The sequence below is a fragment of the Tiliqua scincoides genome, chromosome 6, assembly GCF_035046505.1.
Source record: "Tiliqua scincoides isolate rTilSci1 chromosome 6, rTilSci1.hap2, whole genome shotgun sequence".
In the NCBI taxonomy this organism is placed as follows: Eukaryota; Metazoa; Chordata; class Lepidosauria; order Squamata; family Scincidae; genus Tiliqua; species Tiliqua scincoides.
Genome location: NC_089826.1, coordinates 87663876 through 87691562, shown reverse-complemented (window position 1 = coordinate 87691562; position 27687 = coordinate 87663876). Strand labels below are relative to the sequence as shown.

General features: G+C 43.8%; 1 protein-coding gene, 1 long non-coding RNA gene and 1 pseudogene across 3 annotated transcripts in view; 2 read left to right on the top strand and 1 right to left on the bottom strand.

The window, feature by feature from the left end:
* Positions 1-1994: 1994 nt before the first annotated feature.
* Positions 1995-25728, bottom strand: LOC136655754 (uncharacterized). The gene is made up of 4 exons (XR_010794667.1): positions 25654-25728; positions 9844-10100; positions 5051-5207; positions 1995-3973 (listed from the first exon to the last, which is right to left on the bottom strand). It is a non-coding gene; the product is annotated as an uncharacterized lncRNA (long non-coding RNA).
* LOC136655753 (potassium voltage-gated channel subfamily KQT member 1-like) overlaps positions 10428-27687 on the top strand; it is a 288896-nt gene continuing 271636 nt past the window's right edge. For both annotated transcript variants that reach the window (XM_066632372.1, XM_066632373.1), the window contains exons 1-2: positions 10428-10475; positions 12141-12706. In XM_066632372.1, the coding sequence (XP_066488469.1) occupies positions 12300-12706 (407 nt within the window). In that variant the 5' untranslated portion in view covers positions 10428-10475; positions 12141-12299. The remainder of the gene's footprint in view (positions 10476-12140; positions 12707-27687) is intronic.
* On the top strand, positions 23747-23863 carry LOC136656276 (5S ribosomal RNA; annotated as a pseudogene).

Here is a 27687-nt window from a genome sequence, read left to right as displayed (position 1 = left end):
TAGCTGCAGAAGCCAGGGTGGAAGGTTTCCAGGTGAGTGCTCTGAAAGCCAATAATGAGGGGGAGTGGCTGCAGTCAGGTACAGGGATGGAAGGGGAGTACCGTGTCCTATTATAAGACTGCATTCTCTAAAGTCCCCAAAAGGAATTGTGAGCAGTGCTTCAGTTTTGGAGAAGAAAGGGGCTGGTGTTAGGCCCACCTGCAAGCTCTGCTATCTATCCTAGAAATAATCTTAATAATCTTGTTCCTTCACTCTGAGTGTTTGGGAAGTGATTGTGAGGAGCTCCAGAAGGATCTCTCCAGACTGGCAGAATGGGCAGCAAAATGGCAGATGCGCTTCAATGTCAGTAAGTGTAAAGTCACGCACTTTGGGGCAAAAAATCAAAACTTCACATATAGGCTGATGGGTTCTGCGCTGTCTGTGACAGATCAGGAGAGAGATCTTGGGGTGGTGGTGGACAGGTCGATGAAAGTGTCAACCCAATGTGCGGCAGCAGTAAAGAAGACCAATTCTATGCTTGGGATCATTAGAAAAAGTATTGAGAACAAAACGGCTAATATTATAATGCTGTTGTACAAATCTATGGTAAGGCCACACCTGGAGTGTTGTGTTGCCACATCTCAAAAAAAGACATAGTGGAAATGGAAAAGGTGCAAAAGAGAGCGACTAAGATGATTACAGGGCTGGGGCACCTTCCTTATGAGGAAAAGCTACGGCGTTTGGGCCTCTTCAAACTAGAAAAGAGATGCCTGAGGGGGGACATGATTGAGACATACAAAATTATGCAGGGGATGGACAGAGTGGATAGGGAGATGCTCTTTACACTCTCACATAACATCAGAACCAGGGGACATCCACTAAAATTGAGTGTTGGGAGAGTTAGAACAGACAAAAGAAAATATTTCTTTACTCAGCGTGTGGTTGGTCTGTGGAACTCCTTGCCACAGTATGTGGTGATGGCATCAGGCCTGGATGCCTTTAAAAGGGGATTGGACAAGTTTCTGGAGGAAAAATCCATTATGGGGTACAAGCCATGATGTGTATGTGCAGCCTCCTCATTTTGGAAATGGGCTATGTCAGAATGCCAGATGCAAGGGAGGGCACCAGGATGAGGTCTCTTGTTATCTGGCGTGCTCCCTGGGGCATTTGGTGGGCCGCTGTGAGATACAGGAAGCTGGACTAGATGGGCCTATGGCCTGATCCAGTGGGGCTGTTCTTATGTTTACAAGGAACACGTGAATAATTGCACAGACTTCCCCATGAGGTAAATAGCAGCATGAGATGGGTGAGTGCATTTTAAATCAGGAAAATTGCACAGGAGAAAGAGTTAACCTCTGTTGTTAAGACATCCTCCAGCCTATGTTAAGACCTCTATCAGCCTATGGCCTGATCCAGTGGGGCTATTCTTATGTTCTTATGACAGTAGTGAGGGAAAGGCATTGTGTATAGCAAAGGTTTTTAACCAGTGTGCTGCTGTATGTTGTGAGTGATCTACAGGTATACTGTGGGAATTTTAATTAATTTGACTAGATTTTAAGATTCTTTTAAATGGGTGACAAATCAAATTGCAATGTGAGGTGAACATACAGAGTTTGATCCTTAAATTGACCCATAAATCAGTTATAGCTTTTTTCCTTTCAACCCTTTTGAATAGTAGAACGGTCTTTCACAATATGTCTGCTGAAGCCATCATTTCACTTTGATCAGTCCCGTCGATTATGCTTATAACGGCATAACTCTTAATACTGTTTTGTGACCCCTTGGTTTTCAGTGGAGGGGGTAGGGATGCTTTTGCAGTGCATTGCTAATGATTGAAACAAACCCATTAAAACAATGCTGGGACACTTAATATAATTGGAGCGAGGCATCAAGTAACAGCTGAAGCTCAGTGTACAAGAATTTATATTGTCTCATTATTTGAAAGCTTTCTGCTGCCATCTGATACCCTTTCAATAAGAACAGGCCTAATATTGCAAGCAGTAATTCTTGCCTTCTTTTATTTAGCTCAATGGGGAACGTGGAGTATTACAAGTGTACAGTGACTTCAATACAGCAACTTATTCATTCTTTCCAGTCATTTATATTGATGGAATGATGAAATATGGATTTAGTAATTTATTACATTGATAAAAATAACTTTACTCGTAGGCTTAGTTTTAAATTACCAACCTGTCCCGTTTGGAGTATAGGCAGGTAATGGTCATAGCAAAGAATGCAACAAAACAAAAATACTCACAGGATTAACTTATGATCAAGTATAAAGTACAGCCCTGGTGACCACAAGGGTGATTCAACTGGGCAGAGCCTGAGTTCCTGAGATTTGGAAATTCTTCAGAAAGCTTTGAAAGTAGACTAGATATCCAGGGCAATGCTTTGAGAGTTCAGCATGTGAATTCAGTTTCCTAAGAACTTCAGCCAGAATTGAAGGGCTATAATCAAGTCCTAGTCCTGGGCAGCCCGATCCTACACTGGGGCAGCACCAGAGATGGTGGTTCAAACCCAGAATCCTATCCCCATCCTGATCCTTGGAGCTTGACATGGGTCTCTTTGGTTCTCCGCCAGCAGAATAGCTCGTTCTGCTCCAAGTAGACCCATTGAAGTCGCCAGCACTCTACACGGGGTAAGGAACATCAGTTCCCTTACCCCAAGGAGATGTCTGGGTGCTTCTGTGGTCCTGCAGCATACAGCAGCGGCCATTTTGACACCACAGTGCCACCAAAACATAGTAAGATTGGGCCCTAAGTTTATGAAGGTTTGTTTGAATGTTCGTGGGTAATAATAACTGGATCTCCAAAGGGCAGGCTGCCAAAAAATTTGTGTTGGTAGGCTATGGGACTTCAGGACTCCGTAGCTCTTTCCTTCTCTCCATAGTTAGCAAAACTAGAATACATTGTGCAAAATTAAAGGACGGTACAGATTTTTCAATTTACGTAATTTATAGAGTTCAAATTTGGAGCAAACATGTAATTTTTTCTTTACTGCAGAATACACATAGCTCTATATAGTCTTGATACACCATGTGCTCCATTGGGGGAGGGGAGGAAATACCCTTTTATCACAGTTGATGGGCATATATCATATATCCCATTAAGAGAAATCTATTTATATTTATATATTTAAATTTATTAATATTAAGAATTCATTAGAGAAGTAGAAATTTGAGATGAGGTTTTTGTTAGGCTAGAAATCATTTTAAAAATTAAAGGAGAGATGTCTGCAAATACAGGCATGTCCTCTTAACTGGGGGGTTTTGATCTGGAAACCTGCCCCCACAGATAGCTGAAACCGCAAATATGGTCAAACACCCATCCCCGCAGTCCTGAAGGGTCACCCCTCTCCGGAGGCAAGGGGAGCTCTGGTCCCCTCGCCTCCCAAGGGGCTTCTGAGCTCAGCAGAGGCCGTGTGCCCCCAGCCTCTGTCAAGCTCAGACTGAGCTCTGAAGGTTAAAAAACATGACTTCAGGTTTCACATAGAAGTGTTTTTAATGCCTAATAAGGCATTGGGAGACCCAGGGAAGTCTTCCAGGGAGTGGAGCTCCCCTTTCCTCTAGAAGGGGTATGCGGGGTGCACGCGCTGTTGGGGTCCCCAGAGCTGATCTGCGGATAAGTGAATCCGTGGATACGGGATCCACAAATATTGGGCCCCTCCCTGTATTAAAAAACTTGGGGGCGGGCAAGATGGAACCCTGCAGGGCCACTGCACCACAATGGTTAACACAGTTGAAGGTGCTGTGAGGTCCTTGCATCTGGCATGTTGTATCTTGTGCATGTGGTAGAATTCTGCAGGGAAGGGAAGCGGGGCCTCTGTACCACCAAGGTTAAAGGTCTGCAGCACTTTCACTGCAGAGGCATAACACACTTCCCCAGCACCCATCATGATGGCACGTGATGTCACTTCCAGGTTCTCTCCGGAGAAGAGGGCACTTGCTGCAATGTCTCCCTCTCCTCTGCCGGCTTGCTGACAGACAGTTGCCCTAGAAACAGAATTGCAGAACAGGAGAGTTTTTCAGCAATTTTTGACTGCTGTGCTCCAAACTCCTGCAGCATACCTGGAAACCTCTTCCAAGCACACCAGTGTGCCACCAGCACACCAGTTGAAAATAGCTGCAACAGACCTTACACTGATGCAGCAGCAATGGCACAATTTCGGCAATGGATTGTACTATTAAACACCTATAAATTTATACTTGCATATTTACGGCCAAGAGGAAGTGGAGGATATTATCCACCATGTGTTGCACTATCCATTGTTTGTTTTCCCCAGGAAAAAAATTCATTTGTTGTTCTCTAATAGGCAGAGTGTTATGTCCTACTTGGAAAGATTTGTTGCCTCCATTCCAATCAAGTCAAATATATTAATAAGATAGTAGGTGCCCAAAATAGAAGTTTTAAATAAAGATATGAATTGCCTTCTCTTGCAAAAGTGATCATCTCACTCAGAAGTGATTGGGTAGCTATAACATTAATATATGCATCTGGATAATATATATTAATAATGAAATAGAGCAGTGGTTCTCACACATTTAGCACTGGGACCCACTTTTTAGAATGAGAATCTGTCAGGACCCACCAGAAGTGATGACATCACTGGAAGTTACATCATCAAGCAGGAAAATTTTTGCCAATCCTAGGCTGCAATCCTACCCACACTTATCCAGGAGTAAGTCCCATTGACTATCATTGTTAAAAGGATATACATAGTAGCTTGTTAAAAGTACAGGTCTGTAACACTTCCCCATATGCAGTCACCTACCGGGGTAGCATCGTCTAATATACTAAAAATAAAATATTGAAACAAATGGGGACCCACCTGAAATTGGTTTGCGATCCACCTAGTGGGTCCTGACTCACAGATTGAGAAATACTGATAGAGTATTGCACAGTATATATGATGGATAATCTTGGATTTTCAAGAGCAATTTGGTCATTTTTCAATTTCATCACAATGTCTCATGGCATATTGAAATCATAGAAGTTTACAAGAAGCTCCAACGCTGTTCAGTACTAAATGCCAAGGACAGTTCCAGGAGATGGATAGAAGGGCTTCTTACCCCAAACACTCTGCCTGGAGACAGGGGTCCATGGAACAGCAGTCACTTGAGATGGATTTGTACTGGCTGGAATGGGGTGGGGGCAGATATAGAAACAATCACAGCTGTTGAAGTCTCAGGCAGGTGGACAGAGAGGACTTGATGTCACCATTTTGTTCTGCCAAAGGAAAGAGGTGCACTGAACAAGCAACATAAAGGCACACCTTTATGGAACTGCCCAGGATCTTAGGAGGAACAGTTCTGCATTTTTTAAAGATCTCTTTTACCTTTTTCCATTTATGAGTTACCTTTGTAATGGTGTGAGCAAGGCAAGGGCCAGAGAGAGGCCAGACCGGGAAGGAATCTAGCTGGAAGGAGGAGTTCTATGAAAGACTAGAACTATTCAATTGTAAAAATCCCTACGGGGGTTTAGAACTGCCTGCCTATGTAAACCGCCTTGGATTAAAGTCTGAGGAGAATTCTGACGACCAAAGAAAGGTGGTATATAAATACCTGTTTAAATAAAATAAATAAATATGCAACTAAAGTATCCATGGTAAATGAACCCATGAAGGTGAAAATATTGAAATCTGTATTGGCAACCTTCACTCTCGAAAGACTATGGTATCGCGCTCTGAATGGTGGTTCTGGCACAGCGTCTAGTGTGGCTGAAAAGGCCAATCCGGGAGTGACAATCCCTTCCACACCGGGAGCAAGTGCAGTCTGTCCCTGGTCTGTCTCCCTGACTATGGGCCTTCCTTCTTTGCCTCTTAGCCTCAGACTGTTGGCAAAGTGTCTCTTCAAACTGGGAAAGGCCATGCTGCACAGCCTGCCTCCAAGCGGGCCGCTCAGAGGCCAGGGTTTCCCACTTGTTGAGGTCCATCCCTAAGGCCTTCAGATCCCTCTTGCAGATGTCCTTGTATCGCAGCTGTGGTCTGCCTGTAGGGCGCTTTCCTTGCACGAGTTCTCCATAGAGGAGATCCTTTGGGATCCGGCCATCATCCATTCTCACGACATGACCAAGCCAACGCAGGCGTCTCTGTTTCAGCAGTGCATACATGCTAGGGATTCCAGCACGTTCCAGGACTGTGTTGTTTGGAACTTTGTCCTGCCAGGTGATGCCGAGGATGCGTCGGAGGCAGCGCATGTGGAAAGCGTTCAGTTTCCTCTCCTGTTGTGAGCGAAGAGTCCATGACTCGCTGCAGTACAGAAGTGTACTCAGGACGCAAGCTCTGTAGACCTGGATCTTGGTATGTTCCGTCAGCTTCTTGTTGGACCAGACTCTCTTTGTGAGTCTGGAAAACGTGGTAGCTGCTTTACCGATGCGCTTGTTTAGCTCGGTATCGAGAGAATGAGTGTCGGAGATCGTTGAGCCAAGGTACACAAAGTCATGGACAACCTCCAGTTCATGCTCAGAGATTGTAATGCAGGGAGGTGAGTCCACATCCTGAACCATGACCTGTGTTTTCTGCAGGCTGATTGTCAGTCCAAAATCTTGGCAGGCCTTGCTAAAACGATCCATGAGCTGCTGGAGATCTTTGGCAGAGTGGGTAGTGACAGCTGCATCGTCGGCAAAGAGGAAGTCACGCAGACATTTCAGCTGGACTTTGGATTTTGCTCTCAGTCTGGAGAGGTTGAAGAGCTTTCCGTCTGATCTGGTCCGGAGATAGATGCCTTCTGTTGCAGTTCCAAAGGCCTGCTTCAGCAGGACAGCGAAGAAAATCCCAAACAAGGTTGGTGCAAGAACACAGCCCTGCTTCACTCCGCTTCGGATGTCAAAAGGGTCTGATGTGGAGCCATCGAAGACAACAGTGCCCTTCATGTCCTTGTGGAAAGATCTGATGATGCTGAGGAGCCTGGGTGGACATCCAATCTTGGGGAGAATCTTGAAGAGGCCGTCTCTGCTGACCAGGTCGAAAGCCTTTGTGAGATCTATGAAGGCTATAAAGAGTGGCTGTCGTTGTTCCCTGCATTTCTCCTGCAGTTGTCTAAGGGAGAATACCATATCAGTGGTGGACCTGTTGGCTCAGAATCCACACTGCGATTCTGGATAGACGCTCTCTGCAAGTACCTGGAGCCTCTTTAGTACAACTCGGGCAAACAGCTTTCCTACAACGCTAAGGAGAGAGATGCCGCGGTAGTTGTTGCAGTCACCCCTGTCACCTTTGTTCTTGTACAGCGTGATGATGTTTGCATCCCTCATGTCTTGAGGTACTCCACCTTCTCTCCAGCACAGACAGAGGGTTTCATGCAGCTCAGTGACGATGATCTCTTTGCAGCATTTTAGGACTTCAGCAGGGATGCTGTCTTTTCCAGGTGCCTTGCCAAAGGCAAGGGAGTCCAGGGCCACGTGAAGTTCTTCTAGGGTTGGTTCACTGTCAAGCTCTTCCAGCACAGGCAGGCACTCAATGTTGTTCAGTGCTTCTTCGGTGACTACATTTTCTCTGGAATATAGCTCAGAGTAGTGCTGCACCCAGCGTTCCATCTGCTGCGCCCGATCCTGGATGACCTCGCCTGTGGCAGACTTCAGAGGGGCAATTTTCTTCTGTGTTGGACCTAGGGCCTGCTTGATACCATCATACATCCCCTTGATGTTGCCCGTGTCAGCTGCTATCTGTATCTCGGAACAGAGCTGGAGCCAGTAGTCGTTAGCACATCTCCTGGCAGTCTATGAATAGAAGAAAAACTATGAATAGAAGAAAAACTTAAGAACCAATAAAAATAATAAACCAATAAATAAATAAAAAATAAAAAACCAATAAAAGAAGAACCAATAAAAATATCAGTGCATTGATTTCCCTTTCCCCTTTCATTTTTTCCTTAAAATTTGCTCAGTATGAGGAAGTGTATGCCATTATTATTATTATTATTATTATTATTATTATTATTATTATTATTATTATACTGCTTTTCAACCACAAAATAGGCGATTGAGTTGCCCTCTCTTAAAATATTAAAATAAAAGTTTTCTCATAAAAACCTTCCAAATAAAGCTTGGCTTTATTATTCTATTTAAGTCACATGTGCTAATTTTTAAAAAAGCAATCAAATTTTTAATTACCTCTGGCTATTGGGAAGACCTTGAAGAACATCTATACAGCTTATCAAATTAATGTGGCATACTTTTTTTCAATCTAAAACAGGGGTCTCTAAACTTTTAGGCCAGATGGCCACATCAAATATCTGGCATGGTGTCGAGGGCCAGAAAAATAAATTTTAAATATAAAATTTAAATAAATACATCAGAAAGCCTAAGGCCTTCAGACAGCCCAAAAACATCACTTCTAGTTTTTCAGGAAAACCAGGAAGCGTTGTTTTTAGACCTTTAGAAGGCATTCTGAGGTGAGGTGCATGGCGACCCTGGCCCTCGGAACACCCTCCAGACGCAACTGGAACACAGCTTTGGTCACATTCAATTGAGGACCAGAGGCTTGCTGCGGGCCAGATAGAGGCTTGTCATGGGCCACATCTGGCCCCCGGGCTGAGATTTGGAGACCCTTGATCTAAAAAGAAGTTAAAACGAATGTGTTAAATCAGATCCCAGTTGATATAAGTCAGCTAAAGATTTTCCAGGACATCCATGTTTTCCAGAGAGCATTATTGGGGGAGAGGCAAAAGCTGGACAATAGGGCCAGAAATGACAGGTGCACTCCTTTATTTTCTGTCATATAAGTGAGTGTCTACCATTCATGCCTTTTATAGATCTTCTGCACTTAGTGACAGCATTGCAGTGGAGCAAATATTGAAATACTCATTATCTAATTAAAGCGAGAACACTTTGTAGCTGAACAACAGCAAAATTTTAAATTTGAAAAAAACTTTTGTGGGTAGGAAAGTCATATTATTCCAGTCTTTTGTCCTTTTCACTGGTTGCCCATTTGGTTCCAGACTCAGTTCAAGGTAGGGCGCAATCCTAACCCCTGATGTCAGTGCTTTCCAGCACTGGCATAGCGGGGCCAATGGGACGTGTGATGCATCCCACAGTTGGGTGTCACTCACAGAGGCCTCCTCAAAGGAAGGGAATGTTTGTTCCCTTCTCTCCGAGCTGCATTACCCTTATGGCAGTGCTGGAAAGCACTGACATAAGGGGTGAGGACTGCGCCCGTAGTGGCTTTGACCTTTAAAGCCAGAGCCTTGAACCAAATCTGGAAACAAACTGGCAACCAGTGGAACCAGAGTATCGTGGGAATTGCTCTTTCTCATACAACCCTTCTGGGAAATTTGCTGTATATCTGATATACTTGTTTGTTCACACCCACTGCTAAATGTGTGGCAGGTAAGTAAGAGGAACAGGGCCTTATTGGTGGTGGCACACAGATTGTGGAATGGCCTCCCAAGAGAGATAAACCTAACCCCTTTGGTACCCACTTTTACTTGAGCTTTGATAATAATTTAATTATACTGGATGTGTTTTACTATTTACTCTTGGTTCTATGGGACTGCTACAGTACTTTTAAATAATTTCTGTGATCTTTGCTGCTTTTGATTTCTTTTATCCTTGTTGCCATCCTGAGTTTATCCTGATACTGAAGGGTTATAGAAATAAATAAATAATACAACAGGCATCACTTGATGCCTAAATCAGTATAAATTTGTATGTTGGCAAGGCTTGGCAACCTGTGGCACCATTGCTGGGTAAGCCCTGGGTAAAACCTCTCCTACAGGAAAGAAGAGCGTATTTTCTAAAAACACAGGACTGTTCATATTTTGGGGGCAGCAAGGAAATTGAGGAAGCTCGAGAGAAGAGTACTTGGTTGTCCTATAAATTTGTTTTCTTTAATTGAGAAATTTTAAAAAAAGGATTTTTTACTTACCCTTGCTAGCAGGCAATGACAGCTGGTAGCACAAATGGTGCTGAGGAATTATCATACCCTTGAATATTCTGGATGCTTTTCCCTCAAAAAGAAACCTCCAGGGTAGCAGCTGTTTTGATGTCCAGTTGATGCACTTAAGGCACAAAGCTTGTTGAAACTGTCCGCCCTGTGTCTCAGTAAATCTTCATGGGTTTTTGAATGTTGTCCTGGTCAAGATTTATTTAGATGAGGTAAACTGGCTTTTCCCTGTGCAAAGTCTGAATGTAGAAGAAAAAAGAGTCGTGTTTAATCCATTTGTTCTGAATTTGAGGTCCAAGGAGAGGGGAAGGAGGAAGAGGTGGGAAAATGCACCTAGCAGAAGCAATTATTAAAAGCAGCAGAGAAAGGTGAAAGCCAGGTTTGCCAGACAACAAAATGACCAGCAACATCAAAATGATGCCCTGCAGCTTTTCTGCCAAAAGAAAACTAACTGGAGAGATGCAGGGGAAGTCTTCTGGATGGTTATGGGTGGGACTTGGTGGGCCAGGAGGCAGGGCCTGACAACTCTCTTGCTACACCTATCCTTTGATACTGCCATATGGAGCAGAGGAAACAGCGAAGACCAGGCAAAAAGCAACATGCAACAGGAGAGGGTATGTGCTGCTTTCCAGATGGTTTGAGGCTTTGTCTTCTGTGTGTGCATTAAATCAGGGTGTATTAGCCGTTGCTTTTCTGTGCAAAGATCCAGTGCTTTTTGTCAGATAGTTCCCTGGGTGTTCTGGCCAGTTTGGATATTCTTAAGCATTTGAGCAAGTCTTTGCTGCCGTTTGCTGCCTTATAATGAGAATGAATTCAAGATGAATTCTTAAACTTGTGGGCATAACAGTTAAATGCCATGGTTTATCAGTAAGCAGTTGATGCATACGCAATACAGCTGGGACTTGGGTAATATACTAGAAGTTAGTAGTAATAGGATATTATAGTGTAGAGCTGCTCAAAGTAGCAATTTATTCTCATTGATAAAGATTTTGGGGATAGGCATGTATTGACAAGAGATTTAAGTATGAAATCCAGTCTTAAAATTATCCTGTCATGCTAAAAGAAATCATATGGTATATATTTGGAGGGCTCTCAAAACCAACTGTGATAAAACTAATTGGATGGCAATTTCAGCACTGATAAATGTTTCCTTCTGTTTTGATGTGAAATGTTTGAGTCTTTTGGTAATAAATCTAAAGCATAACTTGACCTGAATCTGTAATTTTCTTAAGTCATTTCTACCCAGCGTTGCATTTACGCAACAGGGACCAAATGTGTACACCTGTGGGCTCGGCAGAAATGGGTTAAGCAATAAAAGTTATTTCTCAAAGTTTTAAAAAAAATAATACAGACCGAATGCAGAGGCAGTGAATGTATTAATATTTAACATGTACCTAATCTTTCATTGAATTGTTCAAGATTAAAAGTCCCTGTTTGTATTAGATATGTGGAGCCTTCCTAATTTCACTGGGGCTGATAGTAAAATTTTACCGATTAAATGTCATAATTAGAGATTGCAATGCATTAGAAGCTTAACCACTGAGGTTTTAAAAACATGTATAATTGAGTAAAGGAAAATCACCAACTCACATAATTTCTAGAAAGGAAAAATTACAAAATGCCAAAACTACTGTATACAATTATTTCCACTTCAGAGTATAACCTTGTGATAATTAAGGGATGGCAATCAGACTCAAAGCATTTTGTTTCTTTTCTGCCTTCTCTCGGACTTGCCAGCTTGTTTTTGCGACTATAAATGGTGAATCTGAATGGCTGCTGGAGGGCTATCGAGCTCATAACATGAAGTTAAAAGCCACCTGGTTTGACGTGCTCTTTAACCTCAGAGCCATTTCACACATTACTTGGCAGCAAACCCAGGTCAACCACACATTGTACTGTCATCAACGAGCAGTAGCTGATATCAGTTCTCTGATATGCGTTTACCCCATTCCAATATATTTATAGATGTACAATGTTTAGATGCACACCTAAGTAATGTAATGTGTGAAGCACAGATAGAAATGTTAAAGAAATAATGTGGTTGTCAGAGATAATAGCTCACTGGGTATATGTTTTAAAACCTTAAGTGTGAGGTATGAGAGGTCCTCTTTATGGGCTAATGTATTCAATTCATGTCCTTGGCTTTGCTTTATTGCACAGTTAGTAGTTATTCAACTTTAATTGTTCGCCCCCTTCAAAGCCTTTGTCTCCTTTTCCCTCCTGTTGTCGATTACTAGAGATTTCCATTACCTAAATATGTTCATGTGATTTAATTTCAGGATCCAGGTGGCAGGTGACAGGTGTTGTAGAGGAGTTCCATGATAATGCTCCATTTTCTACCTTGTGGCTGGAGAGCTCAACAGGCAGGAAGGATACACAATACCTTTTATGATTTAAAATATTGATCAAGGTGAGCAATACCCCTGCTTTGTGGCAGGATGTCTTACAGTAATGGCGAAACGGGTGGCCATCCTATGTATAACCTCTGCAGCAGAGGTCAGTGTTCCGAACCCCAGGTGGGGAACTCAAATGGACACAGGAAGTCAGAGACCTTGTTGGAAGTGCGGACAAACTTGAGCAGTATGCAGTACTCTTCGGTAGCACTGGATCCTGATTCTTTGGTGACTAATGGATCAAGGATTTCCCCAAATTCTGAAGAGGAAAATGCACTGGATTCCACTTTCCAGATAATCAGCGACTCTTTGGCAGGGAACGAGGTACGGCGCGCCTATGCTCCTAAATGCTTTTACGGGCCATACTTAACCAAAACTAGTATGCAAGGAGATGTGTACAATTTTCTGGAACGGCCTAGTGGATGGAAGTGTTTCATTTACCATTTTACAGTGTAAGTACCCACCTTTTCATAAGATTTTTGGCATTTGATGATTATCTTTAGCCTTATTTTAAATCTTTACTGAGGCTACAATCCTGTGCACACTTCCCTGGACATAGGCCCTGTTGAGCACAGTGGGGCTTACTTCTAAGTAGTCCTGCATAGGATTGAGCTGTTGCCAGGTTGGTTAGTGACTGACCTTGACTTGCAAATTGTTTGCTTATGAACATGACTTGATTAAGACGACTACACTAGAACACACCATGGATGTATGACCCCATTGCCCTACATGTTTGAAAATCTAGTCTAAACTTTGGAGTTCCCTAAAATGTTTACTCTGAGGATGATTCCTCAAAATCCCTTTAAATTTGGCTTTAGGCATAATGTTGGTAACTGCTCTAGAACTCAGTACAGGCATAAATTGACTTTCATCCACTTGACTTTCATTGCTTTGCGCTTTCAACCGCTTTCAATGATAACTGCATTTTGAATTATGTCCCTATGCTTTTCTCTTTTATCTTATTTCATTCAACCTTCCATGACATTCACTGACATTCTTATGTTATTTTTTTAAATTTCTGTTTGTTTGGGTTTCATATGCATTTGCACGAGTTTTTTTTAGTTAATTTATGCTTTTCATTGGCTGAAATAAATGTGCAAGCTAAGTAAGGCTCTGCTTTGACATTCATCCATTTTTGACTTTCATTCATGCTCTTGTCTCTACCCAGACAAAAGTGCGAGGTATTGCTAGAGATTTCTTTAATCTGGTGAGAGCTAGTAAAATGTAGTGGCTACCAGCATGACTGTGACCTAGAATGACTCTAGGCCAAATCAGATACGAATGTATTAAGTTAGGAAGGCCATCATTCTTTCAGTCTCAAACGTGCCACCCACCACACCCCCATCTCTATTTCAGTGATAATACTGACTGAATAGGACTATTTTAAGGAATAGTCAGAGAATGTGCATAAAGTTTTTCTACTCCAGAAGTAGTAGAGTTACTGCTAAATGCTAAGTATTGTTACAGGTCCACCTGAGTACCTGCATTGCAATAACCCCTTTTCTTTATACTTGCTAGCATCTTGCTATATCAAAGATGGGATGTTTTGTATTGTGCTAAAGGCTTTGTTTGCTTTTAACTCTTCAAAAGCAACTCCTACTAACTGGGCAAAGAGGCACCTTTTTAAATGGTGCTCCTCTTCTATTTAGCGGGGAAGAGCAACTGTCCCTCTTCACCCCAGCATGACACCTTTTCCAGTGGCTGTTTCTGGTGTCTCTTCTGTGTGAGTCCTTGGGGGACAGGGAAAGATTTATTGACCTATTTCACTATGTAAGCTGCTTTGTGAACTACCCCTGTTGAAAAGCAGTATATAAATATTCTTAATACATAATTTTGTAGGAGTTGCAGTTCTCCCTGTTTTGGCATTACATACCCATGCACTGGAACAGTTACCTTTCCACTTAAACATATTAGTAGGAATTGGTTGGCAACCTTCAGTCTCGAAAGACTATGGTATAAGCCTACAGCACCCAGGATTCCCAGGCGGTCTCCCATCCAAGTACTAACCAGACCTGACCCTGCTTAGCTTCCAAGATGATCTGCTGCGCAGGGTAATAGTAGGAATTGAGGATCACTAAAGTGGTTCAGACCCATCTTCAGTTAACAGGATTTGGAAAGACCTCTGCACTGCAGAACTTGGAGGCTTGCTGACAATTGGAGTATACAGTCTTGGGCTAATGGTTTGGTTCCATGCAAGGCAGCTCTATGTTTTTTTAGTTAATGGTTCCACCCTAGTGTGCAATGTAGTGAAACTGAGAATGTACCTTTTTTTAAATATTTACTGTACATTTCTGCATCAACATCTAGGCAAGGTAGCTGTGTTAATAAGTAAATACAGGCATGCCCTGGTATCCACGGATCCCACGCCTGCGGTTTCACTTATCCGCAGTTCTCAATTTCCCCCCAAATTGATACTTTAATTCCTTTCTCTTTGGAAGCAAGCAGTGAGAACCTAGACTGTTGCTGCTAGAGAAACGCTACAGGAGAATGCTAACAGGAAGTCCTCTAGCAGGTAAGTGCTCACTGTCTGCTTCTGTTCCAAAGGGAAAGGAAGAAAAATCTCGCTTTTGCAAAGTGTTTACATATGAAGAGAGGTGAGTCATGAGTGCAATGGGGGGATTTGAGTAGGGTTTGCTATCCACAGTTTCAGGTATCTGTAGTACTAGCAGGAACGGATCCTCACAGATACTGGGTGTTGCCTACATTTTCTTATTAACACAAGTGCCTTGACTGGATGCTGATGTTAAATGTAGGTAAATATGAACAAGTGTTTTCTTCGTTTCACTACATTGCATATTAGGGCTCCCCTGAGCCTCAGAAAGGTTCCTGGAGGCAGGAGGTGTAGCAAGGTGACCTTTCTCTAGCTGTCGGCCCACAAGCCCAGCTACGTACACTAGAATGGAGAGGGTGGCCTGAGGCTTGCACTCAGGATTGTGCACAGGATGCCAGGCTCTTCATGGACAAACAGAGGAATAACTAATGGCCCCAGCACTTGCGGCAATGATGTCACGTTGTCTTGTGACATCATGATGTCACTTCCTGGTTTGCCTGGAGAAGAAGGTGGCACTGGATGCGCCCACTTAGTGGTCTGGCTGCAGCCCACCCCGTTCCCTCTCATATAGGCGTCCTCCTTGAAGGCGTGCCCCATTCAACTGGGAGCCTCCAGAGGAGAAGGAATGGGGACAGCAGCTAGATTGTGAAGTGGCCGCTGCCAGTGCCGCCTCCTTCTCTGTAGAACCTGGAAGTCACAGAGTAGAAGGTGCTGGTAGAGAAAAATAATTGTTCGCCCTTGGTGTGGTGCCTGGGCAGGTGCCCTTCAGGCTCTACTCTAGTAACGCCTCTGATGGACAGTGAGGGAAAGGTGCCCTGGATGTGAAATGGCCAGTGGTGGGATGCCCCTGAGGAGGAGAGAACCAAGGTTGCTGGAAAGGGCTACGATGACTGAAACCCTCTCTCCCTTTTTGTACTGAGGCACTTGGGGATTCCGTGGCTGGTGGAAAGCGATGGTGACCAAGGGGATTCTGAAAGGGAGATTGCCAGCCTTTTCACCACATGTGACCTCCTGTGACTTGGACTTTTGTATGACAGACAGCAGAGCATCAGGTGTGGGGTTCACTGTGGCTTTATCCTCACGCTGTGTGTACCTTCATGTGTCACCTAACTGCCTGTTATGAAAATTGTGAAAATCTTGATATGAATGAATAATACCATCATGTTATATATAATTGGAAAGGTAGTTTAATGCAGAGTGCAATGAAAGAAACGGCACTGGAATATCTCTCAAAAGTTATGGCCAATTAACCAGAAAATGAAAACAAACTGACTTGTGGAACAAAAAGTAGATTTGCTTATCTCCGAACTGGCCTATGACACTGTTTGTTCTGAGTGCCAGTGAGATGTTACTATGATACAGCATGGAACTAATAACTTTTTTATTTATTTATTTACTTGATTGAATTTGATTTTGTCATGCAGGTGGGCTACAAAATGTTCTTTGACCCCAGGTTGCAGATAGATGCCTTAGCTATTCCACTGACTGGGGGGAGGCAGCAGAGCAAGTGGGTGGTGAGCTGCTGGGGGGCGGAGGTGGGTTCCTCCCAATTTCCACCTTTAAAAAGTCTGCGTGTGATGTCACTTCTGGTTGTGACATCACTTCCGGGGCAACATTTTGAGGTTGGCACCGGACTACGTGATCATTAGCTATGCCACTGGGGTAGCTACAGGTGGGCAGTGCGGTTAGTACTGCAGGCGCCCCAGTGCACCTTATAAGCAGCCCCTCCCACCCACCATCAGAGCCATTCTAGGCAGCAATGGCAATGTGCAGGTGCTTTTTGAACCAAACAGTCTGGAATGGCTCTGACAGTGCATAGGAACGGCTGCTTACATGGCGCATTATGGCACCTACTGTACTTATTGCACTGCCCTGTAGCTACACCACTGCTCAGCAGGTCTCTGTGGGGAAGTGACTGAGGGCGAGATTAAGTTGCCGTCTTAGTGCTCCTCCAGTGCCCCTGTTGGTGAATTGACTGAGGCGACTGAGAAGACATAGTGGAAATGGAAAAGGTGCAAAAGAGAGCGACCAAGATTATTACGGGGCTGGGGCACCTTCCTTATGAGGAAAGGCTACGGCGTTTGGGCCTCTTCAGCCTAGAAAAGAGACGCCTGAGGGGGGACATGATTGAGACATACAAAATTATGCAGGGGATGGACAGAGTGGATAGGGAGATGCTCTTTACGTTCTCACATAACACCAGAACCAGGGGACATCCACTAAAATTGAGTGTTGGGCGGGTTAGGACAGACAAAAGAAAATATTTCTTTACTCAGCGTGTGGTCGATCTGTGGAACTCCTTGCCACAGGATGTGGTGCTGGCGTCTAGCCTAGACGCCTTTAAAAGGGGATTGGACAAGTTTCTGGAGGAAAAATCCATTATGGGGTACAAGCCATGATGTGTATGCGCAACCTCCTGATTCTAGAAATGGGCTATGTCAGAATGCCAGATGCAAGGGAGGGCACCAGGATGAGGTCTCTTGTTATCTGGTGTGCTCCCTGGGGCATTTGGTGGGCCGCTGTGAGATACAGGAAGCTGGACTAGATGGGCCTATGGCCTGATCCAGTGGGGCTGTTCTTATGCTTAAGCTGCTGACCTTCTCAACTGTGGGGAGCTGTACTGGAGCTCTTGTGTGTGGCGACTGTACTCCCTGTTTTGTGCTCCCTGTTTGTGCTCTTTTTATGTGTGTGGTGAGACCAACCTGTTTGTGCAAAGTACTCCCTTTTTTGCATGTAATGTTCCTTTCCTTTGTTGTTCCCATTATACGAGCAACAGAAGTGGCGTTAGAACTCTCCCATTGAACTCAATGGAGGACCAAATTACACTGCCCTCCTCGTCTCCTCCAGGATAAAGTACACAGGATTCAGGCTTGTTCTGCAGCCAGTCACAGCACCCCCACTGATACATATACCTCTGACAGGGAGCTCACAATTCAGATGAGAAGCACATGGCCTGGGCTAGGTCTCCCTGGCCTGATGTTGTACCCACCACAAATGCTCAAGGGCGTTGTTGCCACTCACGTGCATCTGGCACTCAGAGACAGCCTACTTCTAACACCTGGAGGTGGCACATACCCATCACTGCTTGTAATCTATGACAGACTTTTCTTTTAGAAATCTGTCCAATCCCCTTTTAAAAGTGACTAGGTCAGGTGCCAACACTACATCCTGTGGCAAGGAGTTCCACAGACTACACACTGGGTAAAGAAATATCTTCTTTTGTCTGTCTTAACTCTCCCAACATTCGATTTTAACGGATGTCCCCTGGTTCTGGTGTTGTGTGAGAGGGGAAAAAATCTATCAACTCTATCCATCTCCTGCATAATTTTGTATGTTTCAATCATGTTTCCCCTCAGGCACCTGAACATAAGAACAGCCCCACTGGATCAGGCCATAGGCCCATCTAGTCCAGCTTCCTTTATCTCACAGCGGCCCACCAAATGCCCCAGGGAGCACACCAGATAACAAGAGACCTCATCCTGGTGCCCTCCCTTGCATCTGGCATTCTGACATAACCCATTTCTAAAATCAGGAGGTTGCGCATACACATCATGGCTTGTACCCCCTAATGGATTTTTCCTCCAGAAACTTGTCCAATCCTTTTTTAAAGGCGTTCAGGCCAGATGCCATCACCACATCCTGTGGCAAGGAGTTCCACAGACCGACCACACACTGAGTAAAGAAATATTTTCTTTTGTCTATTCTAACTCTCCCAACACTCAATTTTAGCAGATGCCCCCTGGTTCTGTTGTTATGTGAGAGTGTAAAGAGCATCTCCCTATCCACTCTGTCCATCCCCTGCATAATTTCTAAACCTTTTTTCTAACTAGACTGAAGAGCCCCAAATGCTGTAGCCTTTCCTCATAAGAGAGGTGTTGAAGACTCTTGTATGTTACAATTCAGGGCCTAGCATTTGCATGATGGATGGTTTTCTTCGGAAATGTGGTATCTTGAGAAATCAAGTATTGCGTTTAGAAAAGGCCCGTAAGGTGTATTCAATTTGCTTTCAATGAAGCAGTTCACTTTGATTATGCTGTTCCCTTGGACACTTCAGCAAATTGGGCTCTATGTCCCTGTGTGTTTTGCACAAAAGTGCACGGGACCCTCTATCTGTTTCCCTTCCTCGCTGTGCCCAGGACCTGCTTCAAAAGTTGGCCAGGTCAGACCAAGAACCCAGTCCTTGCTGAGGTCTGCCCTGACTCTTGAAGTACACATTCCCATTGTGGCCCAAAGGAGGCACAAACCAAATGCAGCTTTTGAAAACCAGAAGTAGCTTCCAGAGGCTTCTGCAGGCCATTCTGATACCCATGGAGGCATTAGAGTGGGGTCATAGCCTGGCACAACACAGAACAGGTTTCTGGGACCTCCTACTGAGGCATTGTGGCACCAGCAGCACACTGGTGGATGGGGTGAGTCATGATGCTGATTGCAATTGTATAAGAGGAACATTGCTAAGTGATGTGCACCTGTACTCATGTCCATTAACATGGGATGCTATAATCCTGCAAGTGGTCCTTTCTTTTAACTAAATCATAAGGAAAGGAGACATCTTAATGACATTTAATGAAAAGCACAGGAATGATTTAAATGTTTTCCCCCATACAGGTATAACCTAATTATCCACGGATTTTTCTCCTAAGGTTTTATCACAATGCAGTGAGAAGGGCCCTTTAAATTAAAGGAATAAAATTGTTTAACAATAACCTCGTTAATGCAAGAGAGGGCAACAGGCTGACAATCTATCAATCATTCTCTCTCCAGGCACTTAGAACAGCTTCACTCCAAGGCAAGCGACCCCTCCCTTCCCCCTGAGCAAGTGAAAGAAAATCACTTTGCATTCTTTCCCAGTGCTGCGCTCTGGGTGAAGGGCTCTGTGCTCTTTTGTTCAGGAAAGCCTTCGAGGCTCTTTAAGGGCTGTTTTTATAAATGTATAAATTATGTCTTTTACTGTGTGCTTTTAATCTGCTGCTATATATTTTATCTTGTTTTAATTGTTTTTAAGTGTTTTGTATTTTTAATGTTTGTTTGTATCCTTGTTTGTTTGTATTTTAACTTCATTGTTAGTCGCCTTGGGTGCCCTTTGGGGAGAAAGGCGGAATACAAATCTAATAAATAAATAAATAAGGGAGGGGTCGCTGGCTCAGAGTAAAGCCTTTCTAAGCCCCTGGAGAGAGACTGATTGGTGGATTATCTGCCTTATGACACTGTCTTACATCACAAAGGAAAGCAAGGCTGTTTTTAAATCGCCTAACTAAGGGACATTGTTTATTAAATGGATTTGCTTTAATGTGATTTTTGCCATCCATGTGAGTTCTGGAGATGGAACCCTTGGAAATAACAAGACTCAACTTGTGATAATTAAAATAAGCAGTCCGAACATGTTGTCAAGTTTTAATTTAAAGTCTAGTTTCAACATTTAGTTTAATCACAATGTCAATCCAGAACAGAGAGAACAAGTAAAATATTTCTGACTTTATGCCAAATTCCTTGATTGTTTTCCTTGCCTTTTTTTTTTTTAAGTAACAGCTAACCCCAAGTCCAGTCTAAGGGGCCAATCCTATCCAACTTTCCAGCACCAGTGCAACAGCAATGCAACCCCATGGTAAGGGAACAACAAATGTTCCCATACCTTGAGGAGTCCTCCGAGACTGTGTCCCCACCACAGGATGCAGTGCACAGCTGCTCCAGCAATGGAAATTGGATAGGATTGGTCCCTAAGGCTGTAATCCTATACATACTTCCTAAGAACATTACCATTTTGTCAAATTTTTCATTCTTCTTCTTTTCTTCTAAGTTTGTTTTTTTGTTTGTGTGTGTTATATATGTTTGAAAACCAAAATTTAAGGAGAAAAACACACACACAGCTGGACTTACTTCTGTGTAAAGATGTATAAGATTGTATTGTAAGAAAATGATTAATTTCCCAGGCGATACTGCCACCTCGACAGATTGGCTGTTTGATTGTGAGCTATACATACATACTATGATATACTAATATTTCAGTAATACATATTCCTACTTATATGTTTTCTGTTGTTCTCTCTCACTTCACCCAAAAGCACTCTTAGCATAATAAAAAATATATAAAAAATGTTGGTGGGGAACAAGTTTCCTGAGTTAAAAGGACAGGACCTTGTTTCAAGGACTATACTTATAGTGTATAATCATGTCTAAAGCTTAAACAGATTTCATTTCTGTAGATTTAAATATGTGAATAGTCAGGGCTAAGCCTATTTGGAGGTAGGACTTAGCTGTTCTGCTAAAAAGGCATTTGAAATATGAAATATGGGTGATGAGAGCAAACAGATTGACCTTCCTTTCTGCATTTATACAAAGGCATTTCCTAAGGATATTCACATGAGACGGAGAGTTGACAATTCAACTTTTACACATCTGATTAAATGTTGCTCCAAATGCACATTGATTTTTGAAAGGGAAAACCTGAACCTCATTTGGGGATTTTAGACAGTGAAAGTGTCATGGTCACCAGCATGTTTCTTCCACTGTGACTTGGCCCTAAAAAATTAAACCATGTTTTATGGGAAATGGTAATTGTCATCATAAAATGTCAGTTGCAAGTACAGCATATCAAACTGCTGTGCTTAAATGAACAAAGTTGTAGAAAGTAGTCCTTGGCTGTGAAGGTTTTGAGAGTAGGTATTAATATAAACACTTTTTAGGAAGGAAAGTAGTGGGTCCAACTACATGTACAGAACAACTGTGCATGTTAAATATGGGTCTGTCCTGATCACATACATGGTTGCAGTGGGAGGGGGGTGTATTGGAACAGTAGTTGGAACTAGCAGTTCCAAAACTCACTGTGGACACAGTACCCTTCTTTCATGGCACCCTGTCATGCTAGCACTGTGGAAGGATGAGATGGCTGCCAGCACTCCCCAATGATTACATAGTTTCAGCTTGGCCAAGATGGCTGCACCTGGGAGAGAAGAAGAGACAGCCCGTGGTGCCCCTGTGTGTTCACTATGGCACCCCGGGGCGCCACGGCACACAGTCTGGGAACCACTGCTTTAAACAAAAAGGAGCTCTCAGGATTGGGGATTGGAACCTGGTCGTCTGCTGTATTCTGTAGCTTTAAAAAATATTCTCTAATAAAAATATTTATTATTAGAAGTAAGTTAAAGAGGGAAAAATTGCTAAAAGTTGCAAAGTGGGTGGGTGGTTTGCTCTCCTACTCATATACTCCTCTTTAATAAAACAAGGTGGTGTCAGAAGTTGACCAGACTTTGCACAATCCAGGGGCCAGCTGGCCGAACCCGCCCCCCACCCCGCCCCAATTTGCCAAAGGAAAGAGTGGGCCAAGTAGTTGGCCACTGCATCATCTGTTGTCAGTAGGCTTGGGAGGGGCAATGTCTCGGGGCCTCTAGTCTAGTGACCTGGTGCTGCATTGATTTAAAGTGGGCCCCCATCACTGTTTTACATGTGTCTGCAACAAATTTTTGTTTAACTTTACATGTGGTTGCCCTGCATATCTAGTTTGGCTCCAGTTGAACAGGTTCACAGAGTATTGGTGGCTATTTATTAAGTACTCCTATAACAGAAACCAAGATTCTTAGCCAACTAAGAAACCAACCAAGATTCAGAATAACTAAGATCCAAGAAACCAAGATTCAGAAACCAAGATTTCAACAGAAACCAAGATAGTGGAGACGGAAAAGGTGCAATAGAGAGCAACCAAAATGATTACTGGGCTGGGGCACCTTCCTTATGCAGAAAGGCTATGGCGTTTGGGGCTCTTCCTAGATGCCTTTAAAGAGGGGATTGGACACATTTCTGGAGGAAAAGTTCGTTACGGGTTACAAGTCATAGTAGGTATGTGCAAGCTCTTGGTTTTAGAGGCAAGTTGTCTCTGATTGCTAGATGCAGGGGAGGGCACCAGGACACAGATTGTGTCTGTTGTCTTGTGTGCTCCCTGGGGCATTTGGTGGGCCATTGTGAGATACAGGAAGCTGGACTAGTTTGGCCCTTGGCCTGATCCAGCAGGGCTCTTCTTATGTTCTTATTCAATGAATGTTTTGCATTCCTTTGAACAAATATAAGTGAACTTTAAGTTTAATATTATGCTTTAATATTGATGCATACTTTTTTTTTTTACTGTACACTACTTGTATTTTCTGTTCCCTTGATTTGGGGGGAGTGTGTGTGGGGTGTTTTGAAAACAAAGTACAGGTTGAGCCTCATTATTTGCATGGTTTCTGTTCCAAGCACTCACATGGATGGCAAAAAAAATGCACTATAGCAAATCAATTTAAAAAACAAAGTTTCTTTGCTCAGGTTCTTTAAAAACAGCCTTGCTGGCCTTTGTGATGTAAGATAAGAGTCATTCAGAAGACAGTCCATCAATCAGTGATCTGCTTCACTCAGCCCCTCCCTTCACCAATGCAAAGTGATCACCTTTCTCTGCTCAGGGGGAAGGGAGGGGTTGCCTGGAGATAGAAGGATTGATGGATTGTCAGCCAGCTGCCCCCTCTCATTAAGGAGGCTATTGTTAAAGGACTGCAGTTTTTTCGACTGATTTTAAAGGGGTGCATTTTCCCCTTCTCCAGACTGCAATAGTTGGAGTTACAATAATCGTTTCATAAATGAGTCATATGCAGTGGCGTAGCTAGAGGGGTGCAAAGTTTTTTGGGGAGCCTCACCACAGCATGTAGGCGGCCCAGCCCCCTCTCCTTCGGAGCCTTTCCGCATGCTAGAGCAATTCCTCCATTTTGCTCTAGTGCCTGGAATGGCACTGAGGGGAAGGGGCCGCTTGTACACTGCAGTGAGGCTCCACACAAAACTCAGTACTTTGCACCCCATCTAGCTATGCCACTGGTCACTTGTGGACTGGATTTGTGCCTGAGAAACACTGCTTTTCAGTGTGTATATTGGGGGGAAGGGCTGGTGGTGGTTTATAAATAAAATAAGTAGCCTGTGCAGCAATGACAGCAACTGTTACCCTGCACATGCCCAATCTCGTCTGATCTTGGAAGCTAAGCAGGGTCAGGCCTGGTTAGTACTTGGATGGGAGACCGCCTGGGAATACCGGGTGCTGTAGGCTTATATCATAGTCTTTCCAGACTGAAGGTTGCCAACCACCACTAATACATATTGTTTGTTGGTTCCCCCAGGGGTGCCCAAACCCCGGCCCTGGGGCCACATGTGGCCCTCGAGGCTTCTCAGTGCGGCCCTCAGGGAGCCCCCAGTCTCCAAGGAGCCTCTGGCCCTCCAGAGATTTGTTGGAGCCCACACTGGCCCGACACAACTGCTCTCAGCGTGTTTGCTCTCAGGACTGTTTCACCTCTCAGGAAAGGCCAGCCTTGCTTCGTGCAAGACCTTTTATAGGCCTTGAGCTATTGCAAGACCTTCATTCATTCATATAAGTTCATCTTTAATATATTCATTTATGTAAACCTATGCAAATTTATTCAAATTTTAAATGTAAATTAATTCTTCCCCCCCCCGGCCCCCGACACAGTGTCAGAGAGATGATGTGGCCCTCCAGTCAAAAACTTTGGACACCCCTGCCCTAGAGTGCTGTGGGATCCGAGTCGCTAGCTGTAAACCAGGCAAACTGTAAACCTAAAGTGGGAATGGGATATGAAGGGAAAGTTCTGCTGAAACAAGAACCTTGATGATACTGGCAAAAGGAGGTGTTGAGAAATTGGAACGTGTTGCCCTAGTAACTCTGACATTACCTTAACAATTGGTCTCATGTAGTACTGAATACCTTAATATCTTAATGCAACCTTTAAGGAAATGTGCATGATCACATATGATACGTTTCTCAGCTGATCAATTATTAAAATATTTCTTTCAGAAATCCAGAATGGAGAGTTGTCCCCATGCTAGCAAAAAATTGGGGGACTGATTCAGAGGTCAGGCTCATCACTGGCCAAATCCTGCCCCAAAAGAAGATAGTGTTGGTTTAATGCAAAATTAAAGGTTGCTGTAGAACTTAAAACCTGCACAAACCAGGGAATTCCTCAGAAGGGTGACTATCCTGGCACATCGCTCCGCATTCTCTTTCGGAGTGAGTAATTCTTTCTCCAAGTGCCTGAGGGTTATTGTCAGCTGCTGAATCTCTGGCAAAGCATGCTGATCATGTGCGCTGAACAGTAAGCTTAATAGCTTGGGCCCAATCCACATGGTGGGTGGTAGGTGGGCCCAATCCTATGGTCTGCCCGTGCTGTGAGGTACAGTGGTGCCAAAAGGGCCGTGCTGTATCCTGCAGGGCCAGAGCAGCAGCTGGAGGTCTCCGTGGGGAATGGAAACATCAGTTCTCTTACCCTTTGTAGAGCCCTGGCAGCCCCGTTTGGTCTACTCAGAGTAGTGCCAGCTATTTAGCTGGCGGAGAACTAATGAGGCCTTTGTCGGGTTCCGAGGCTTGCGAGGGTGGGCAGGATTCAGCGGCAACCTCTGCCACCTGGCCTGCTGCCTCCCAGGCCTAAACCATCTTCCAATCCACCCTCCCTTACCCATTTTAGCCCTCTCCACACTTCCTCCCCCCCGAACACCTTCCTGCCACTCAGTGGGATATTTGTCACCCAGCACTCCTGCTGCTAGAGCTGTGGGTTGGGACTCACTGGTGGGTCGCGACCTGGTTTTGGGTGGGTTGCTAAAGGGTGATGGAAAGATCAGATAACTACTGTAATTGCCTCAAGCCCTGAGGCTGTTAAAAAAATCAAATACTGTCGCTCCTAAATACTCTGCAAAGAGCTCATCTCCTGCAGTGTGCAGGCATGTGTAAATAGAGAGAGAGAAACGTTTGAGGGTCTATTTCTGGTTATTATTATTTATAAATAAATATTTCTTTCTAGATCTCCTTTTTTAAAAGTCTGGCAAACTTACGTGGGTCCTGACAGAAGTCTTAGAAGTCTGAACTTGGAGGCTTCAGGAACTGCCTGTTTAATGGCATGGCTGCCACTCTTGCCTAATGCAATGGCTATCTTGTTTAGTGATACCGAAAGCATTTAGAAAGCAGATTATATCACACAATTGCATTCAGTGTAATCAGACTGGCTTAAATGGAACTTCCTTCCATTTTTATCTATTGGGCAGAAGATACTTTAAATTATGACTTGAATTCTTAGAAATACTATTTTTAGGGTTGAACATGGTCCCAAAGCAAAGATAGCTTACATTTAGGAGCACAAAGTTACAAGCAGGCTCTTGGCAGCCTCTGTTTTGCTCTAGCGGGCTGGAATGGCTCCAAAAGGGAGGGGGAGGGGCCACTTGCACTCCATGGTGAGGCCCGGGCAAAACTCAGTGCTTTGCACCCCCTCAAGCTATGCTACTGGTTCTTGGTTTTGCTGGGATACTAACATGAAGTGAAAGTAAACCCCGATAAGATGATTGACTCTGATGCTTGATTTTGTTCTCTCTCAAACAGAACTTGAAGTTTGTTTACAGCCCAGCAGCAGGCATAGTTTTTCACTAGTTTAAACAACAGTCAAATGTATGGCTTGTCCTATGTTCTTTATGCTGGAGGCCTATAGAGCTGCAGGTTGATGTTAAAATAGAAAGTATCTTAAAAGACCCAGTATAAAACTGGGCTGGACAGGTGTCCCCCCATATCCGCAGGAGATACATTGCCCGTGTCCACCCCTTCAGAAACGGAAACCGTGAATAAAAGGGAACCCTACAAAAAGCAGTTCAGAAATCCCCCTGTTGTAGCAATGGCTTATCTGCTTGTGATTGCATCCTTCCTGTCCCTATTCCTGTGTCTTGCTGGCTCTTTGCCAGCAGGAAGCCCTCACTGGAAGTGAGACAGAGGGCTGAAATGCTAAACTCTGTTAAGAGTCGCCTTTTCTTCAGCCCTCTGCTGTGCTTCCTTTGAGTGCTTTTTGCAGTCAGCAAAGAGCCCGGCTAGACCCAGGAACAGCGTTAGGAGGGCTGCAGCCACAAGCGGATAAGTCATTTGTGCAGTGGGGGTGCAACAGGGGAATTTTTGAACCACTGATAATTGAAACCATGAATACCGGATCTGCGGATTCAGGGGATTTCTATATCTGAAATATTAAGACAGATCAGGGAGTGGAGCTTGCTGAGCTGCAGAGCTAAAATAGCAAAATGTTCCGGGGGCTACTGCTGTGCTGTGTGTTGAGCCTGTTTGTGGATTCTAATGCGGAGTGAAGAATTCGCACAGAAAACAGGCGGTCAGAACAATCCTACAGTTCCCATGGCCAAGTTGCTGTGGTATTTTGCCACTGTTCCTCTTGCAGGCCTTGGCTCAGCAAAATGTCTGTGGGGAGGTATGTTTATGTTTTTATGGTTGTATTTTTTTTTTACTGTATATCACCTTGAACATAGGAAATGCAATTATAATTTTTTGAAATTAATAATTGACACAGCAGTGGTGGCAAAGTATTAATCCCCGTATCCCACTGCCACAGATTTAGCCCATTAACTTGTCCCCCATATGCTGTATACTAAAACAACTCACATACAAGTTAACCCTTCTGTTTTTTAGAGTCACATCTAGTTTGACCCTTGTTATATAGAGCACATTGTACACTGATGGTGCTACAGTATAAAGAAGTTGAGTTTCCCAGGATGATTAGCCTCTGGTCTCTCCATCTGCCCCAGTACACAAGTGATCTGAGCTGACTTTGGCCAATCATAGCTACCTGTTGTTGTAGTTGTTTATTAGTGGATTGTGTGCACCCTCCCATTAGGCTCCTGTGGATTGTCAAAGTAGTTTTTCAATGTGGTACAGTTTGTCATGGGAGCTGGTGGCACTCATGCGTTTCTTTTTAGATTGTGAAACCCTTTGGGGACAGGGAACTATCTTCTCGTTCCTTTCGTTCTGTAACTGCTTGGAGAACTTCCATCCAGAAAAGCAGCGTATCAGCATCTCTAATAAAAATGTCAGTTCTTCATTTT